Source organism: Fistularia commersonii, chromosome 33 (genome assembly GCF_037954325.1).
Source record: "Fistularia commersonii isolate RoL2024-O1a breed Wild chromosome 33, RoL_Fcom_v1.0, whole genome shotgun sequence".
In the NCBI taxonomy this organism is placed as follows: Eukaryota; Metazoa; Chordata; class Actinopteri; order Syngnathiformes; family Fistulariidae; genus Fistularia; species Fistularia commersonii.
Window position 1 is genome coordinate 9,569,247 of NC_141316.1, and position 20,496 is coordinate 9,589,742.

The window sequence follows — 20,496 nt, forward strand, 5'->3', positions numbered from 1 at the left end:
GATCTTGCGACACTCCGATAGCAGTTGCACTCGCGCTAAAGGCCTTTATGGGCCCAGATATGATCGGGGATGAATAGAGTTGAACAGATCTGCAGAATCAATAACGGCATCAGTAAAGTAATAATTCACCTCACCCGGGATTGACTTTTCTCCATTCATGGTTGTCTTAATCCAGCGTTAAAGGCGGCGCCGGGTTCACGCGTCACCGAGCGAACCGCACCGTCTGGAAGCTCCCGGAGACCTCCAGAGCGCCGGGGCTCAAAGGCCGTTTATCTGTTTTTTAACCCGCCGCTGCATCCGGGCGGTAGAATTAAATTGCGTCCCGATGGCAAGTAATCAATTTGCTGCACTCGGAGGAAGCTGCAGGGTAGCCACATTACAACACTAACAGGGAATTCAATAGGTGTGTGTGTGTGTGTGTGTGTGTGTGTGTGTGTGTGGTTTTCGCCTTCTGGTCAGGTTCTATGACCGGCAAAGAAGCGCCTCCATTCCCTAAACCTTTTCAAAGCGATGTCAGGCTTGTCTCCGTCCTCACTGGTCTGGTGGCGGCGCTACTACAAGCATCCTGCTGTTTTCATTTTTCATTTCAGTTTTTCGTTTATGAAAACACCGACGTGTCCGGATGTTTCCTCCTAACAAGCCGTCATCCGGACGTGTTCAGAGACACGTGTGTCTTATTTTGTTGTTTCTGGTACGTGTTGCTGTTTGCTAATGCTAAGTAGTAGCTTTAGCATTATGGCACGTGTAAATAACGACGTCCTGCGCTTCAGGTTTACAGGGTAGCCACATTACAACACTGGCTAATGCTAAGCAGTAGCTTTAGCATTATGACACGTGTGAATAACGCTGTCCTGCGCTTCAGGTTTGGTCCGATTCCCTCTCGTTTTGAAACCGGTGTTACTGTGCGGCCGCTGTTCTCTGAGGCGACGCCGAATATTCGAAATATCGACGCGTCGAGATCGACTCGTGCCCGTGCAGCCCGCCGCCCGGTGTGGAGCGACGCGGCAATGCACAGCGGCAGTAATTCCTCCCGGCTCAGACATGCATGCATACATGCATGAAGGCGTCAGTTCGCCAGAGTTAATCTAGTTGTCTCAGGTGTCCTGCGTGAATCATTACCCGCGTCACCTGTTTAGCAGGTGAATCCTTCAAGACGACCTTAGTTGCCGTCATTCTGTTCCACGCCACGTCGTCCGGTCCTGTATTATAACACATTGAGTGCAAGCATGTTATTTATGGTGGAAGTCTTTCTGTCTCACACTCTCACCTGTGTGTGTGTGTGTGTCCTGTCAGAACACCGTCAACTTTGTGGACGACAGTTTCCCCCCGGGCCCTCGCTCCGTGGGCTTCCCGGAGGGCGACAGCGTCCAGCAGCGCATCAAGAAGTGGCTCCGCCCCCACGAGATCAACTGCAGCAACTTCAAGGACCGGGCCGTCAAGTGGTCGGTGTTCCGCACGCCGCGACCCTCCGACATCCTGCAAGGGCTGCTTGGAAACTGCTGGTGAGCAGATGTGACGGTTATTGGTTATTTTTCCGCGGAAGAACGAGCAGATTATTTGCCACCCCGGCGCCAAACGGCGAGTCGTCCCGTCCGAAAACGCAAATTCTGTACAATAGAGAAAGTCGAAACCCGGACGGCGACCGAGCGGCAGCGACGCAGGAAGTAAAAAGAGAAAAATGAGGAGCTGAAAAGCCGTGCGCTAGGGAGGGGAAAAAAAATAAAATAACGGCGAGGACGACCGTTCATCGAATGGGAGCGCCGGGTGGACGTACGGATGCTTATAAGTCCGGACACACGCTTTATCTTGCTGTCCTTGTTCTGTCCTTCGGGGTGTGTGTGTGTGTGCGGAGAAGACACACACACACCAAACAAAGAGCAGTCACTCACAAAGTTGTCCCGGCCCAAGTTTCATTTCATCACCAGCAGACACAGCTTATCAAAAAATAACCCTCCCGAGGGCCAAATCCTCCGCCGGCCGTAACCCAAATTCCCCGGCCTCGCCGTCTCTCGCTCGCCGCCGTCCTGCCGAAAGCGCAGGAACGTCCCGGCTCCTGTAAGACAACCGACGACGGAGGAATAATGGGGTGTCCTTCGCCGCCGAGCCCCATTACCGCACCGCTAATTGGATTCCCATTTGATTCTTTTGCGGCCGAACATTTTTCTAATCCGCGGCCGAACGGGCCGACGGGCCCTTCGCTCAGCTCCCGCTCCAACTGATGGAATATAACTTTAATAGACATTTGCGACCCCACGCAAGAGAGTTTAAGTCTTTAATGGCCTCCGCGCCGACGTATTAGAGGAAATGGCCCGGCGCACTGGAAGGGACGCCGCATCAGTCTGACTTAAAACAGTTTGGCTAAAGAGGGGCTGGTAAGCGAGCTGCGACAAAGAAGAATATTTTTAGCTCGTTCCTGGAAAAAAAAAAAACTGCATTCTTATCCGTTTGAGATAAGTAGAAGTTCCTCTCCTGAAAAGTATGTGCATGTTCCCATGAATCTATATTTTTTATTTTATTTTTTTTAATAACAAAGCTGATTAGCAGAAGCAGAGCCTGCTTGGGTTTTGCTGCTGGCTGAGTTTCCAGAACAGGGGAAGTAATCCCGACTTTCAAATAGGGGTAAATAATGTGGACACACACACACACACACACGCGTTACTGCTCGAGTTTCTGCTTCTGGATATTTGAATTCCACCTTTTAAAGTTAGACGCCCGCCTGTCAGTCTTCTCTTTCTGTTCCGAGCTTCTTCAAACCCGTTTTTTTGTTTTTTTATGTAAGCGAGTCCATTCATCCGTCAGCGAGTCTGGTCTCCTCGCCGCTCACATCCCCTCCGTTTCACACGCCCTCTCATTTTTCAGCTCACCGAGTTTTATCCCTCCCCAGGTTTCTCAGCGCGCTGGCGGTGCTGGCGGAGCGTCCGGAGCTGGTGGAGAGGGTGATGATCACCAGGACCATCTGCACGGAGGGCGCTTACCAAGTGCGGCTGTGCAAAGACGGGACGTGGACCACCGTGCTGGTGGATGACATGCTGCCCTGCGACGACTACGGCTACCTCCTCTTCTCCCAGGTCAGAGGTGCTGAAAAGGACCAGGGTTGCCAGCCGCGCGGACTAAGCTGGGAAAATTTAAAATAGCTGGAATAATGGATCGAAAACACAAAACTAGGCCTCGGGCAAACACGTCTTCTTCTTCTTCTTCTTCTTCTTCTTTCGGCTTTTCCCTTCAGGTGTCGCCACAGCGAGTCAACTTTCTCCATCTAACCCTATTCTCTGGATCCTCCTCTCTCACACCAACTACCTTCATATCCTCTCTCACTACGTCCATAAATCTTCTCTTTGGTCTTCCTCGAGACTTCTTGCCGGGCAGCTTCACCTTCAGTAACCTTCTACCCAGATCTTCACCATGGTTTGGACATGAACACTCCTTTGTTCATGTCCAGAACATCTCAATCATCACTTTGCTCGGTCATACATGTCCTGCACCCCTATGACAGATTCTTCTTCTTCTTTCGGCTTTTCCCTTCAGGTGTCGCCACAGCGAGTCAACTTTCTCCATCTAACCCTATTCTCTGGATCCTCCTCTCTCACACCAACTACCTTCATATCCTCTCTCACTACATCCATAAAGCTTCTCTTTGGCTGGCAGCTCCAATTCCAGCATCCGTCTACCAATATATTCTCTATCCCTCCTCTGTCCATGACCCAACCATATCTGTCTGGCTTCTCTGACCTTCTCTCCAAAACATCGAACATGTGCCGTCCCTCTGATAGACTCGTTCCTGATCCTCTCCATCCTGGTCACTCCCAAAGAGAACCTCAACATCTTCATCTCTGCAACCTCTAGTTCTGCCTGCTGTCTTTTGGTCATTGGAACAGTTTCTAGTCCAAACATCATCGCTGGTCTCACCACTGTCTTGTACACCTTTCTTTTTATTCTGGCTGAAAGTCTTCTATCACATAGTAACCCTGACACTTTTCTCCACCCATTCCAACCTGCTTGGACCCGTCTCTTCACCTCTTTTCCACACTCTCCGTTGCTCTGGACTGTTGACCCTAAGTACCTGAAATCCTCCAGCTTCTTGATCTCCACTCCCTGTAGCCTCACCGTTCCACCTGAGTTCCTCTCATTCACACACATATATTCTGTCTTGCTACGACAAACCTCCATTCTTCTCCTTTCCAGAGCATAACTCCACCTCTCTAGATTTTCCTCTACCTGTTGTCTGCTCTCACTACAGATCATAATGTCATCCGCAAACATCATGGTCCATGGGGATTCCTGTCTAACCTCATCTGTCAGCCTGTCCATCACTGTTGCGAACAAGAAGGGGCTCAGAGCTGATCCTTGATGGAGTCCGACCTCCACCTTGAACTTCTCTGTTACCCCTACAGCACACCGTACCAGTGTCTCACAACTAGCATACATGTCCTGCACCAGTCTAACGTACTTCTCGGGCAAACACGTCTAATATAATGAAAAATGTATAAAAAAATATGAATAAATATCAAATGAAGTGATGTGCTTGTAAACAGTCTATTGTATGTATGTTGTACACATTTACATTCTTTTTTCTTAATTTCTAAAATGCAGGCTACTTAAACTGATATTTTTATGACAGTATTTATTCTATCCACATTTAAATCCCATGCGTGTCGATCATTTGTGCCAAAAATCCCGGAAATCAGCCAGAAGGAAACGCACACCAGCAGAGTGAGCAGGCAGGCCGAAAGATCGAAAGATATCCTGCCGGTGTTTACCGCTTCCCTGTCTTTGTTTAAGAAATGTATTTATGCATGCGGATTAAGCCGCAGCCTCCCACCCGCTTAACATGCCTTTTACAGCCGTATTGTGACCCTCGAAGGCAGCCAAACATGAATGTGACTCTTAATGTCGCGGCTGATCTGTCTCTGCAACATTAAACCAGACTTGAATATTCACCTCGCGTGCAGGAGGAGTCGAGGAATCCCGCTTATCTTATCCGGCGAGTTGCAACACGGCCCGTTTTATTACTCGAATTATCTCGTTTTTCATAACAAAATATATCTCAAAAGGCCGTCGAGAAAATTAAAGCGCCTCATCAGTCAGCTCCCCTTTACAAGAGAAATGTAGTATTTCATCCAGCAAAAGGGCGAAGTTTATGGAAAAATAAACATCCCGTTCTGGCAGATGCTTGAGAGGCCTAATTTACATAATCCTGTCACCGAAATTAACCTTTTAATTTAAAAATACAGCGGGGAGGAACGCGGGGGAGGGGAGGAGGTTGCCGTTATGTTTTCAAATGTTAGATCTCCTTGGACAACAAGCTACACAGATGGTGAAGATAAGCCGCCACAGTGCAACGTGATTATTTTGTTTTTATCTATCTTATTGTGAGGCAGACGCGTGTCTCCTCAGCGGCCCGACCCTGAACTCGTCTCCGCTGCCTTTGCCTCCTCCTTCCAGGCCCAGAGGAAGCAGCTGTGGGTGGCGCTGATCGAGAAAGCCCTGGCCAAACTCCACGGCTCCTACTTCGCCCTGCAGGCGGGCCGCGCCATCGAGGGCTTGGCCACGTTGACGGGGGCTCCCTGCGACTCCCTGATGCTGCAGGTCAGCTCCACCAACCCGCGGGAGGAGCCCATCGACACCGACCTGATCTGGGCCAAGATGCTCAGCTCCAAAGAAGCCGGGTAAGAGGAGCCGTTCGGGATCCGAGGCCTCCGTTAATCCCCGGTCACCTGCCGAGAACCGATGAAACGGGAGACTTTTCAAACCCGCAAAGGTGACGAACGCCAATTTACGGCGTATGTCTATAACGGGAGAGGTCCCGCCGCGAGCGCGTTGAGATGCGAGCTTTCGTGGAAACGCCAGACGACCGGCAGACGGGCTGAATCATCTGCGCTCCGGCTGCAGGTCCATCTGTCGGAGAACCTGCGCTTTTTATTTAATACGCGGGAGAAACGCAGCATGTGCTGTGCGTGAAAGGAAGGCGAGGCGCCTCGATAGAATATTACCAAGTAGAATATTATGCACCGAATCATATCAAGTTTGTTTGTTTGTTTGTTTAGAAGTTTATTAGGACAGTGTACAAATACATTAAGCACAGAGGCAGAGATGTTTGTACCAGATTATAGCTCATAGCTAATTTCCATCTGTCGTCCTGGACAATACAAATATAAAACTGTATAAAATAGACAATATATATAAAATATACAGATAGGCAATAAAATAACTATACAATATGTAAACATTACATTTTTATATTACATCGCATTTGGCAGACGCTTTTATCCAAAGCGACTTACAATAGAGGACATAGGGACTGCAAATACACGATGCACAGGAAATATACAGAACAGTAAACTTGGGTTAGTGAGTTTTTTTTTGTTTTTGTTTTTTTTTTTGGATTAAGACATACACAAACGTACACACACACACTGCATAGCCTAACTTGCTGCCTAACCTGATCTGGGGCATCAGCGCAGTAAAAAGTCCTGAAAGAGAACAGTTTTTACCTGTTTCTTGAAGGTTGAGAGAGATGATGCTAGTCTTGTTGCTTCCGGAAGTTTGTTCCACCACTGAGGTAGTAGAACTGAGAACAGTTTTGCCTGAGATGGCATAGAGCGAGCAAAAGGTACTGCTAGTAGGTTTGTATTAGAGGAACGCAGCTCTCTGCCGGGAGGCAATAAAATATGTATTTTGCAAGTTGAACGTGCTATTGTTGTGATAGTGTTGTGATATTGTTACTTTGGTCATCTGGGGGCAAAATACCCATCTGGCATTGTTAGTGTGAGCATGTTTGGTGCTCCAGAATCCAATTTTTAACGGAAGTGGTAAAAAAAAATTGTGGTAAAAGTGGTGTCGACGCACTCAAGCCCGGGTTATTTTTTATTCCTATCCAGGTTTCTGATGGGCGCGTCTTGCGGCGGAGGCAACATGAAGGTGGACGACGCCGTCTACGAGTCCCTGGGCCTCCGACCTCGCCACGCCTACTCCATCCTGGATGTCCGAGACGTCCAGGGATACAGGTGACGGAGAAGAAGACGGGAGCAGATAATAGACTTGCGGCTGCCGTCTTTTAAAAATAGTGGGATAAATATAGTCCTGCGTTTTTTGTTGGTTTTTTTTTGTATTCTGATCGAGAGATAATCCCCCCCCTGCCAAGGGAAACCCGCGGGCGGATCAGTTACCTGGATTAAATCATGTTTGGGATTAAAATGGCGTGTTCAGAACGTAAAGAAAAACTAAAAACGCGATGAAAGGTGATCTCAAAGCCGCCGCGTGTTGAATCTTTCTCCCCTTCTTCTCTTTTCCCGTCCCGTAATTTCGCCGCTATGCTACAATGCTAACGGTCGTGTTGCAGGCGAATGAACAGGGATCAGGAAGCAGATTGAGCAGGATTGGTTTTCGCAATATGGGCTCCCTTGTGCCCGACCTGCGAGAGGAGCATGAAAGTAGCTGTAAATCCTGTGTTATTTGCACAAGAGCCATACACGGCCACTTTAATTTACCGCCATAAAGAATTTGGAGTGGAAGATGAGGCCGGATTGCTTGATCTAAAAAAGAAAAAAAAAGAAAGCGAGCTCCAGTCTCCCTGGCTCGGAAATGGAGGAGATGAAAAGCGTCCGGGATACGACCGTTCACCTGCGAGCTCTTGGGCAAGTGGCGACTGTCCATTACGGCGTTCCATCACGCCACCCGGGCTTTTCACAGTCTGTAGGAGTTTGCGAGACGAAACGGCGAGTCTGCAAAAGCACGGAAAGACCCTTCACGTTCCCGCTGTCGCCTGCCGCCTCTTCCAGGCTGCTGCGTCTACGTAACCCCTGGGGTCGCTTCTCGTGGAACGGCAGCTGGTCGGACGAGTGGACGGACTGGCCGCAGCACCTGCGCCACGAGCTGATGGCCCACGGCAGCAGCGAGGGCGTCTTCTGGATGGAGTACACCGACTTCATAAAGTAAATATGCGCTATCGCTTCCTCGAAATGTGTAATTAACATCACCGTGAGCACAAACATACATTTTTAGCCTCTCCGCCCCCTTGTGGTCCCCGGAGTGATCGACTCACCAACCAGCACGCAGCGGAGTGAGTCATTTACCCGCTCAAACCGTCTTATTTTGCACCGTAACGCCCTGATTTCGGAGTTTAACCGGATCCCCGATGGAGCTCGTAACTGCATTTGCTTGTGCAGTAAACCCTTGTTTTTCACGGGGGTTACGTTCCAAAAAGAACCCGTGATAGGCAAAATCCGTGAAGTAGAAACCTTTTTTTTTTTTTTTTTTTACTATTATTATACAATTAAATACTCTATTATACATTGAAAAGAAAGAACAAACCGTTTTACAGGCTCAATCATTTGTTTCACAAATAAAAGTACTGTACTTTAGAAACCTTTTTTTTCAACAAATAACTTCTGTACTGTCAAATAATAATTTTGATCATCAATGTGAACAGAAGGCTTCAAATTGCGGCGATTAGCACCGCCCACCGCGACCCGAGTAATTGGAGTTAACGGGAGAAAATTTAACCCTTTTTGCATCCTAATTAAAACTTATTGCTGTTTTTTTCTTCCTTCTTTATGGAAGGAACGGAAGATTAATTAATTCTGTAATGCCGACCTACAGCCGCATAGCTTTTACCTTCCCTTAGCATGTCCAGAAGTTTAACTTTATCTGCGATAGATAGCGTCTTCCGCTGCCTTTTGGGCCCTTTTGTCGCTCCAGAGCGTTTTGTCAACATTAAAGGTTTTAGAGAAACTCGAAATCGCAAGAGAATTTGCACGTACGTCATGTAAATTTGGCAAGCTGTTTTACGTACGTATTAAACTGCAACGTTATTGACGCACAGGTAGAGAAGAAGCGGAGTGACTTTTTAGCCAATCAGAATGCAGAACACAATGCAGGATGCAAATCCGTGAAGTAGCGAAACCGTGAAAAGTAAACCGCGTTATAGCGAGGGATCGCTGTAAATCAAATTAAACGTCCCCGTCGAAATGAATCAAAATGCCGCCGACCCTTTCCAGCTCGCGCAGATTGTTGCCTGTTTTTCAAATTTAAAAAATTGACTTTATACATAACAAATATACCGTCATTCTGGACTTTTGATCGCGCCTGAATAAAAGCTGCGCCGGCTACAAATAACTAAATAAATATATGTGTTCATATAGAGGCTGCACTTGTCTACAAGTCGCAGGTGTCCACGTTGTAACATGAGATATTTACACAGAACCCTTTTTTTCTTGAACTTTTCATTAAATACATACCGGTAACATTCACAAATACGTATCGAAATACTTTTTTCCGAACAGTGGCTGTAACACAACTGATCAAAAAGATGCATAATAAATAAAACAAGGAAAAGTCCATCCATTTTCTATCCCCGCTTTGTCCTACTCCAGCTGACCGCTACCTTGGTCTTCCTCCTGCGCGCTAAAACCCTTAAAGTCGCCCTCTTCCGTGTCGGAATTGAACGGACGCAGAATTTCACGGTCATTTCATGGGTCCGATGTGACGAGGCTGAATGTTTTGGCGGCGTGAAGCTCATCAGCCCACAATAAATCCATAAATCAGCCACATCGTTGTTTAAGCCGCCGTGTTTAAAAGCGTGTGGAAAAAAGTAGCGGCTTATAGTCTGGAAGTAACAGTAGAATAAAAAAAAATGCATAATCAGAGAATGTAAAGAAATAAGCTGGTTTTACTTTGTGTATTTACCTTGAAAATGGGACAAAGATGCCGGCGGAGGAGGTTAGTTCTTTATTTGGTGCTCCAATTCTTAGCTTTTGGCTCTACACTTAATGCGTTGCTAAATGCTAATTGCTACTCTTTATGTCTAAACTTCATTTGTGGAGGGCGTGAATTTGCTCTTCTTTTTGAAACCTTCAAACCGTCATCCCGCTCGGAGTTTCCTCTCGGAAAACTAACTAAACCAAACCCAAGTTGAGGCTTTCGGAAGTCAAGGTTCCAGTTTATTTGCGTGTAACTAGATCATGGTTAGCTTTGGCGAAGTTAGCAATCCAGCTCCAGAAATGTGCAGCTCACAGGCAGGTGAAACCCAGGAGAAGATCAGGATGAACATCAGACCTCCTCTGTTGGAATCAGCGCTAAACGTAAATAACCCCGCCATCATGTGACGGATGGCTTGGGGAAGCTAATGCACCTGTGGATTTTACATTTTAGATTTTAAACTGGGTGACAGCGATGTTGTTTGTGGCGCTGCATTGTGTCTACAAGCACATCCTACGCCAGTCCCTGAGCTGTGTTTTGTGTGTGTGTGTGTGTGTGTGTTTTTTTTTCTCCCTCTGGTTGCCAGGCGCCGATAAGACACTCAGACGCGCCGTGCTCATTAGCCCTGCCACTCAGCCCCACACACACTCACGCAGTGTTTAACACACACACAACCAAACACATAGGTGTTTTCCCTGTCTTTTCCACAGCGTTTGTGTTGTCACTAATGGCGACACAAAAAAAAAAAAAAAAGACGACAACCGTTAAATAATCAAAATGATCACCAATCCAAAGGACGATATTTATCTCCCTCTCGGCCAGCCTTCCGATTAGTGTGCGCTCCATCAAGTTGGAGCCACTCCTTCCTTCGCCGACATAAATCGTGTTACTATTTGTGTCTGTTCTTCGGTTATTCATGCGCTCCCCGTCTAGAAAAATAAAAGGTCCCATAAGTCCTGAAGGAACCCAGGAGTCCGTCTTTCCCCTGAAAACCTGAGAAACGCGCTCGGCCCGGCGGAGCCCATCCGTCTTCGGACTGTTTATCGTATTTTCTGACAGACTCGTAATCGCGGTTTGGCGCTCGGCGACGACCCCTTTCACGACGAGGTCTGTTACATATCTGGAAGGGAAAAAAAACAAAAAAAACAAAAAAGAAGAATCCGGTAAATTAGGATTCACTCCTCAAAAAGTAGAAGCTCTGGACGTGTGACGATGAGCGGCAGATGGTTTTGAGAATGAGGTTTCCAAGGAACGGTTTCAGGAGCTGCGTTGTCAAAGCGTACCTTTGCCTCCCTCCTACACCCCATCGTCAAGGAGACAAAAGTAAGACGTATGAAAGTTGTCAGAGGGAGGCTAGGAAGCGAGGAGGCGGAGGAGGAGGAGGACGACGACGACGTCTCCGGAGGGGGCTTTGTCTTTGAAGAGGAAATCTAATGTGTTTCCGAGCAAAAGGTGTTTGTACAGCATCAGCCTCGGAGGCCGCGCAAACGTTAAAGAGTTCCTCTGATGCGCCGAAAGCTGCGGGAAGAGATGGTTGGCTCACATCTATTTGTCTGCACGCACCCGCAGAAACCCAACGTTCTTCTGTTTAACCCAAGGGTCAGAAACTTCCCACTTTGCTGTCTGCCGTGCATTTGGCCGGCAAACTCGTCTGCAACTTAGAATATTTTCGGCGTCCTTAATAAGCGACGTACAAGACAGTGGTGAGACAAGCGATGCTGTACGGACTAGAAACGGTGACAACGACCAAAAGACAGGAAGCAGAACTAGAGGTTGCAGAGATGAAGATGTGGAGGTTCTCTTTGGGAGCGACCAGGATGGAGAGGATCAGGAATGAGTCCATCAGAGGGACGACACCTGGTAGATGTTTTGGAGAGAAGGTCAGAGATTTTTGGGTCATGGACAGAGGAGGGAGAGTGAATAGTTTGGTAGATGGATGCAGGAATTGAAGGTCTAGAGGAAGATTTCTGGATGTAGTGAGAGAGGATATTAAGTGAGTTGGTGTGAGAGAGGAGGATCCAGGGATGGAGGGTAAGATGGAGAAGGTTGATTCACTGTGGTGACCTCTGAAGGGAAAAGCCCAAAGGAAAAGAAGAAGAAGGAGAAGAAGCGACTGTAGGTGCCAGGAAAAGGATGGCAGCAGGAATGCATTTTTGAGTTTGTGCCGGTGGATCATTTAAGTTCACCTTTTTTTTTTTCTTTTTTTTTTTTTTTGCCTCAAAGTTAGCTTCAAGTTCAAACGTAATTTTGTTTTCACTGCAGTCTGGAAAAAAAATGCAACACACATTTTGTTAACGCCTGGCATAGAGGCAAAAAAAAAAAAAAAAAAAAAAAAAGTTATATGCCGTGTTCATTCATTTTCATTTCAAAAGGGTTGTGCGGCTCCCTGTGGGGAAACGGGTCCGAACGGCTCTTTGCTGAGAGCTGGTTTTAAATGATGCAAATTTCTCCCCGCCGCCGCCACAGGTACTTCGACTCGGTGGACATCTGCAAAATCCACTCGGACTGGCAGGAGGTGCGGCTGCAGGGCTGCTTCCCGAGCAAAGCCAGCGGGCCGGTCACCGTCACCGCGCTCACCGTGCTGGAGAGGACGGCGCTGGAGTTCGCGCTCTTCCAGGAGGGAAGCAGGTAAGCGAAACCCCGTCTTCCTCCGTCCCGTCCTTCCGTCCACGCGGCTCAACGAGCTTGTCCCCGTCGACGCCCAGGCGCTCGGACACGGCCGACAGCCACCTGCTGGACCTCTGCATCATGGTGTTCAGGGCCTCCTTCGGCAGCGGCAACAAGCTGACCCTGGGTCGCCTGCTGGCTCACAGCAAGCGGGCGGTGAAGAAGTTTGTGGGATGCGACGTCATGCTGGAGCCGGGGGAGTACGCCGTGGTCTGCTGCGCCTTCAACCACTGGCAGATGAACGTCAGCGGGACGGGAGGTCCGCCCACGCCCGGTAAGAAGTTACACGAGATCTCCACCACTTTGGCGGTTCCGCAGAAGCACTGACAACCTCCTCCGACCCCCCCCGCCGCAGTTTCCAGTCCCACCAGCGGAGCGCCGAGGCGGCCCAGTCAGGACTTCCCCGGCTACATCCTGGCCATCTACAGCTCCAGGCAGGTGATGGTGGAGCAGGTGGAGGCCACCGCCACCACGCTGGCCGACGCCATCATCCTCCTGACGGAAAACAAAGGGGAAAGACACGAGGTGAGCGGCGTTTCCATGCAAAGCATGCAGATAAACAGTAAATCGCCTCAGTTGTCACACACACACACACACACACACACACATTTGCGTGAATGCGTTTTGTTGTTGGAGTGTAATAAATCTGCTTTTAAAGCAGGACAACGTCTGCAAATCTATCCTAAGATCATCCTTCAGAGTCCTAGACGCTGCTCTACCTTGACACATGCGTGTGTGTGTGAGTGTGTGTGTGTGCCTCTCCTGAGCGCCGCTGTCATATCCGCTGAGCTTTTCAAACACTTGAGATAATCTTTGTTAAAATCATCCAGGACGGGCAGGCGGGCCGATACGGGACAGTCTTTCTTTTAACAATAATTGTCAGAGGGGTTGAATTAATAATTCAGTCCGAGCTGAGACGTGAAGGAGGGGCAAAAATTCATTCAGAATCTTGTGCTCGTCCCGCTGAAAGGTTTGTTTTATATGCGGCCGCGACGCCGGGCCGGTCACCGGGCCATTTTGGAAATGAAATGGCAGCACTTAAAGCAGTTTCGCTGCACTTATATTCACTTTGTTACGATTACGGTCTCCAAAGAGAAGCTCAACAGCCACTGAATCACAGATAAAATAATTTCGCTGTCAGCAAGCGTCGTGATTGTGAATATTGAGTGCAGGCTTGGATATACACCGCGTCTATCCAAGCCTGCACGGTTGGAGATGCACAATCTCCAGATCCAAAGTGGTTCTGCAGAAAATAATTGATTTGACAGCGTAAGCGTCCTCATCGGGACCGGCCCGAGAGTCCTCCTCCGGCGGCCGCGGTGCTCGGATGGAACAAGGCAGAGTTTGCTTCTAAACCCCCCTGTGTTCATTTCACTGAGAGTGACTTATAAACCGTGTGTGTGTGTGTGTGTGTGTGTGTGTGTTCTTATGCAGGAAACACCTTGTGCACCATCTACTACTTGAAAACATGTACTAGCTTTCAGTTTTTGAAAACCACATTAAGTATAAACGTCTCCAGAGTGTGTATGACTTTCCAGACGTCTCCTAAACCTGTTGTGTGTGTGCGTGTGCGTGTGTGTGTGTGTGTGTGTGTGTGTGTGTGTGTGTGTGTGTGTGTGTGTGTGTGTGTGTGTGTGTGTGTGTGTGTGTGTGTGTGTGTGTGTGTGTGTCCTACAGAACACACCTTGTCCGCCATTTATTACTCAAAAACAAGCTCTAGTTTTCAGTTTGTGAAAACTGTGTATGACTTTCTAGAAGTCACCTAAACCTGCCGTGTGTGTGTCTGTCTGTCCGTCTGTCTGTGTGTACGCGCGCGCGCGCGTGTGTGTGTGTGTGTCTTGTGCAGGAAACACTTTGTGCACCATCTACTACTCAAAAACATGCTCTAGCTTTCAGTTTTTGAAAACTGTATTGAGCATAAAACATCTCCAGAGTGTGTATGACTTTCTAGAAGTCACCTAAACCTGCTTTGTGTGTGTGTGTGTGTGTGTGTGTGTGTGTGTGTGTGTGTGCGTGTTCTGCAGGACACACCTTGTCCACCATTTATTACTCAAAAACATGTCTAGCTTTTAGTTTGTGAAAACTAGATTGAGTATAAAAAATCTCCAGTGTGTGTCACTTTCTAGAGGAGGGGTGTCAAACTCATGAAATTCAAAATATCATGTTTTTCCTTTATTTTGTAAAGAAGTACAAGGACATGAGGACTATTTTGGAATTTAATGAACAATCCTTCTACAAAACATTTCACGAAACACCTCACATTTCCTTAGACAAACGTGTTATTTACTTTTCTCATTCACATATTTGCATCGCAACCGATCCCTCTGATCGTACAAAGGCACAAACTTTAACAAGTAATTTGGTATTGAAAAATATAGTAATGCACTTTAAGATTAAATGATACTTATAAAGAAAGGGATTTTAAACCATTTCCACATGTGCATATGAAATCTAAATTGAATCCATACCTACGCCTAACAAACTAAAGAGAGTGCTATTAAATGTGTCAGGAAGAAAGTCTTCACCTGTCCTGTAAATGTGTAAACTTCATCCATGACACATGCACACACATACAATACACACTGAACAGTAGAATTCCAACTATGAGTTAGCTGGCTTTTACCGCTGCTTCACTGATTTCTCGGCTCTGGGTGAAAGTGGACTTCCGTTTGGTTGATCTTATCTCTTCTCAGTCGTCTTTGCAAGCAGTCATTTTTTGCCGAGTTAAGTCTCCTAGTGGCGCCGAATATTATAAATACCCAAACTTGTTGCAAACACACCAAGCACAAAGGTTTCCCGTGCGTCTCCGTGAATAAATAGGACGTCGTCCATTTCTCTTTGAAAATTCTCTGTTTTGATAACGACATTTTGGCTACTGAGGGAGTAGCGGGGAGGTGGAGAACAGGGTGGAAACAACGTTGTAACAAGCAGCAGGCGGCGCATTGATAACGTCTGCTGATTGGTCCGTCTCAGTGATGCGGCTTGTCTTCTGCTCTGACCAAAATAGTGCGACCGCTTGTGGAAAATTCTAGAATTGCATTTAATTAAAAAAAATTAGATCCTTGTCTTTTATGCATTTTTTCACTTTCAAATTATCCTGCGGGCCTGATCGAACCTCCGGGCCGTATGTTTGACATACATATGTAGACGTTTCCTAAACCTGCTTTGCGTGCGCGCGCGTGTGTGTGTGTGTGTGTGCGTGTGTGTGTGTTCTTGTGCAGGAAACACCTTGTGCACCATCTACTACTCGAAAACATGTTCTAGCTCTCAGTTTTTGAAAACTACATTGAGTATAAAACATCTCCAGAGTGTGTATGACTTTCCAGACGTCTCCTAAACCTGTTTTGTGTGTGTGTGTGTGTGTGTGTGTGTGTGTGTGTGTCTCTGCAGGAAACATCTCATCCGCCATTTATCACTTGAAAACATGTCTAGCTTTCAGTTTGTGAAAACTGTTAAGTATTAAATGTCTTCAGAGTTTGTATGACTTTCTAGAAGTCACCTAAACCTGCTTTACGTGTGTGTGTGTGTGTGTGTGTGTGTGTGTGTGCGCGCTTCCAGGGCCGCGAGGGAATGACCTGCTACTACCTGACCCACGGCTGGGCAGGGCTCATCGTGGTGGTGGAAAACCGCCACCCCAAGTACTACCTCCACGTCTCCTGCGACTGCACGGACAGCTTCAACGTGGTGTCCACGCGTGGCAGCCTGAAAACCATCGACAGCGTGCCGCCATTACACAGGTACACACACACACACACACACACACACACGCGTCTTAAAACCTTTTAATCAGGCTATTTTGGTTGGGTAGGAATTACCTGAACTGAGCGCAAGTGGGGAGGATTAAATGCGGCGGGGAAGGTTTGGTACACGTGCTGCGAACATCTCGCCGTTTAGACGATTATATCTGCACACGCCGTAATAACGCCAGCGATCTGAGAGTGTAATCTACCTCCGGCTGCTCTCCGCTCGGTAACAGCAGCCTTTGTTTTCAGTCTTTTTTTTTTTTTTTTCCTCCCCGCTTTCAGTCTCCCTGTGTGCTGCCTATTAAATCCGACGCTTTGAAGGCCTAAAAATACCGCGTGCTCGTAGCACACCTGTGAGCGCCAGCCCGGCGAGCCCGGCGTCACCGGGTCCTCGCCGATTCACGTGGAAGCCTACAGATGTTCCACTTGTACCCGCGTTTCAAGCTAGCAGACGGAACGAAGACCCTATTTTTTCCCCTCTCTCTCCACGCCAGCCATTTGTTTCTCCCGTCTTTTTCTATTATTAAGCATGAAAAACGTGGGAGTTCGCCGGATTAAATATGGATGAGGCGGCTTCGCGGCGGTATTTCTAATATTCCGGTTCACTTGTCGCTAATAAATCTTTTTGATTTGTTGATTTTTATCGAGATTGAAACGCGGCCGTCGTTACGAATAAGGAGAAGCCGGCGGACGCCGCTCTTTTATCTTTACAGATTTCTCGTCACAGCCTCAACCTTCTCCTGAGAATGTAAATAGCAGGTCGGCTATATTACAATATATGTGACAGGAGATCTTCAGAGTCAAACATAAGACAAGATAAACTTTATCGATCCACATGGGGGAAATTCTACGGCAGCGTAACACTTACGGTGTCAATAAATATGAATATAAATAGAGAGACGATTAGAAAGTAGCAAATACATCCACAAATAAATAGATAGCAGAGAGAACAACAACAACAACAACAAGGATAAGAATGGACAGCAGAATTGGGGGGACAAAAAAAAAGGACAATAAGGGTGAAAGTCAAAAACAGTCAAAAATGACAAAATTAGCAGGATGCGAACGGGATCTGCCTTTTCCACACCCACGCTCACTCGACCGGAGTATTAATCTTATTGTATTTTATTCCGCATTTAAATTCTCCATATTTAAGTTTTGCCGATGCACCCGGCTGCTGTGACAATTTAATTTATCTGTCTATTACAAGAACAGTAAAAAAAAAAAAAAAAAAAACGCTAAATTGAATCATTTCATATGAATCAAATGGTTTTAATGGATCAGTGTGTGTATCTTTTATTATTTATCATCTGCAGTTGCAGCCTCAGCAGGCCAGAGCCACCTGTTTCCCACAGGAAAGATGCTCCACTTTCCATAGTTGCGTTTTATTTTGTTTGCCATCTCCGGTTGAGTTCGACTTCAACCAGAAAGGGGGGGGGGGGGGCATAATTTATGAGCCCTCCCTTTTTTTTTTTTTTTTTTTATCACAAAAGCATATCGGAGACAGGAGCCTCTGGAATACAAAGGAGAGCGTTTGTTGATGCATTCGCTCAGGAGCACGTACAGACGAGGAGCACTTTAAAAGGGCCTCATCATTATTGTGCGCAGCTCTGGAGGCCGTTCCCCGCGCCGCTTTGTAAAGCCTAAGATACCAGCTACTTCATCATTTTAGAAATCCTCACACACACACACACACACACACACGGACTCGATCGCTAAAGAACAGCATTTGAATCGGTAGTTTATCAGACGACAGAGGCTGCGACGCTCCGTGCGCTGTGTGTCTCGCCTCCCAGGCAGGTGTTGGTGGTGCTCTCGCAGCTGGAGGGAAACGCCGGCTTCTCCATCACCCACCGCCTGGCTCATCGCAAGGCGGCGCAGGCGTCGCTGGGCGACTGGACCCCCACCAAAGCCATCCACAGCCCGCAGCTGACCCCGGACATTGACGGTCTGCACAGACCCCGGCCCCTATGACCACCGTCCTCCGTCTGACAGTCGCACACACATTTTACACACACATGATATCCAACTGTCGGACCACTGGAAGACCAGGCGGGTGACGTGCGGAGAGCGATGCGAATCAGCCCGGATGAATGTATAGCGCGGGAGGCGGAGCAGAAGACTCGTCATCCGCATCCCCCTTCCCATCGTTCCGGCGTCTCCGAGGACCGGCTTCACGGACGGCTGAGGTACGAGCTCCTCCTCCGCCCGTCGTCCTCCGACCGGGAGGAGCGTTGTAACTACTGAGCCATTTCCCGGCCCGCGACCTTTGAGCCAATCCAACTCCCCTCGAGGAAAAAAAGACTTCTGTTTCACAAAAGCGGCCCTTGGTGTGTCACCTCACCAGCCAAACCCAACCGTACATTTTCATACTGGCGAGATCGCTCTTGCTTTACACGTCTTCATCGTGAAGAAGAAGCCATTCTATCCGTGCAGTGCTGTTCGTCTCCGCTCCGCCGCCGCCGCCGCCGCCGCCCTCCTCGCTCTTATCTCAGGACCAAACTCATTTGTACACGAACGCCAGACCGGAGCTGAAAATGCGAGCTGGTTTCGGGATCGTCCTCATCCGTGTCTGTACGCCCGACCGGCGGGCCGTGACGTTAGCGGCGTCACGTTTGGTCGACCAGCGGAGAGTAGCATCGCGGTGATCTCACCCCGCTTCCTGTAGACAATGGATCCCGAGCAGTAGATCTCCAGACTCGCCGTCTCGTCCCGATGTTTTAATCCCACATTAGTTTCCGCTCTTCACGGTACGAGCGCCGCCTCTCGGTCGACTCCGAGGGACGCCGTTTCCTCGGGGATCCCCCTCACGGAGGGTCGGCGGCGGTAGGAGGCCCGTCCGCTCGGGTGCGTCCGGGATGTTCTCCCCCCGCGGGAACGCGGTTCCAGTCGGGTCCGCTTAAAATACGTTTTCGCCTCGCAGCCGCAAGACGCCGGTTCCCGCTGTCAGACCCGACATCCGTGTCCTCCGGAGTTCTCCGGTGTCAAAGCCATTACTCATCTCCAGGCCCCGGCGTGACAGCGGGATGTTTGTCCCCAGAGGGCCTGATCCGGTACTCTAGTTGGGTTTTCTCTTTTTTTTTTTTTGTTTTCAATTTCGTCTCTACGTCTCACTCGGTATCGTGAAGTACCTTGAAAGCCGATCCCTCCTTTTTTTTATCCGAAGGCGTTCAGCCGCCATGAACGCGAGAAGCAACAAAGTAGTTCCGCGCAACCTTGAGTAGAAAACCCGCCGAACCGTCTCGTCCTCGGCAGCGATTCCCCGTCAACTCACGGTTTGACCCACTTCGGTTCGGGAGGAGGCCGAAAGCGAAGCGTCCCCGTGTCTCGGGTGGAAGTGGAGGGGCGAAGCTGCTGTAAATATGTTTTTTTTTTTTTTTTTTCCAAAGAAACCCAATGTGGAACGACCGCTTTCAGATGTGTGTGTGTGTGTGTGTGTGTGTGTGTGTGTGTGTGTGCGCGTGTGATTAATGTCTAATTTATTCGTTGTGCCGCCGGGGGGAAAAAAAAAAAGGGACGTGATCGAGCGGAGGAACCGGAGAAGATTTTAAGTTGCACTGAAAAAAAAAAAAGGAAAAAATCTCATGTCGCTGTCAGATCACTTCTCACACACACACACACACACACACACACCGAGGTTTACTTTGGTCTCATCCGCCATCACAAGCATCTCCTGCGAGGTGGAGGTGATGGTCTGGGGCTCCACAGGCTCCCTCTGCTGCCGGAGAAACAAACCCCCTCCTTCCCGTTCAAATTGTACAGACTGCAATCTGGAAGGCTTGCAGAAGATACACCTTGGAGAAGAAAAATCAGCGAACTCTTTTAAATTAAAACTTAATAAAAAAAAATTACTAAAAAGATGCTGAAAATAAAAGTAAAGAATGTGGTATATAAATATATATATATAGATATATATATATATATATTTTAATGATTTTGGGGCGTGGCCGACGATTATATATGTACAGATATGTATGTTTCAATTTTTTCAATCTCAGGTTCCGATGGACCAAATAAACTTTTTTTTAAATTAAACAGCCTGACTTGTCATCCACTGGTTGAAAAAGTGTGTATGTTTAAGATTTCACACACACACACACACACACACACACATTGTGGCCATCCTCCAAGGTTCCTGCAGGGTTGATCCTTGAATGTCTCCTCACCATCCCTTCCACCAGGACGAGGAACCTCCCATCTGTGAGAGCTGGACCTGAGAACACACACACACACACACACACACCTTCTGGTGAGTCATGATTCAGCATCACCTTCTCTTCACGTCACCTTTGAGAATCCTGTGAGCAGAGCTTCCTGCACGACACGAGTGTTTTAAATATCGCACGCCGGTTGACTGCGGTGAAAGGGAGTTGATGGAGATTTAATTTCA

General features: G+C 48.0%; 1 protein-coding gene across 2 annotated transcripts in view; it reads left to right on the plus strand.

The window, feature by feature from the left end:
* capn15 (calpain 15) overlaps positions 1-20,139 on the plus strand; it is a 45,680-nt gene extending 25,541 nt beyond the window's left edge. For both annotated transcript variants that reach the window (XM_086140691.1, XM_086140690.1), the window contains exons 3-12: positions 1,294-1,502; positions 2,885-3,068; positions 5,443-5,666; positions 6,879-7,004; positions 7,779-7,931; positions 12,163-12,324; positions 12,402-12,637; positions 12,719-12,888; positions 15,922-16,100; positions 17,903-20,139. In XM_086140691.1, coding sequence (XP_085996817.1) covers positions 1,294-1,502; positions 2,885-3,068; positions 5,443-5,666; positions 6,879-7,004; positions 7,779-7,931; positions 12,163-12,324; positions 12,402-12,637; positions 12,719-12,888; positions 15,922-16,100; positions 17,903-18,080 — 1,821 coding nt within the window. In that variant the 3' untranslated portion in view covers positions 18,081-20,139. The remainder of the gene's footprint in view (positions 1-1,293; positions 1,503-2,884; positions 3,069-5,442; positions 5,667-6,878; positions 7,005-7,778; positions 7,932-12,162; positions 12,325-12,401; positions 12,638-12,718; positions 12,889-15,921; positions 16,101-17,902) is intronic.
* Positions 20,140-20,496: the final 357 nt, after the last annotated feature.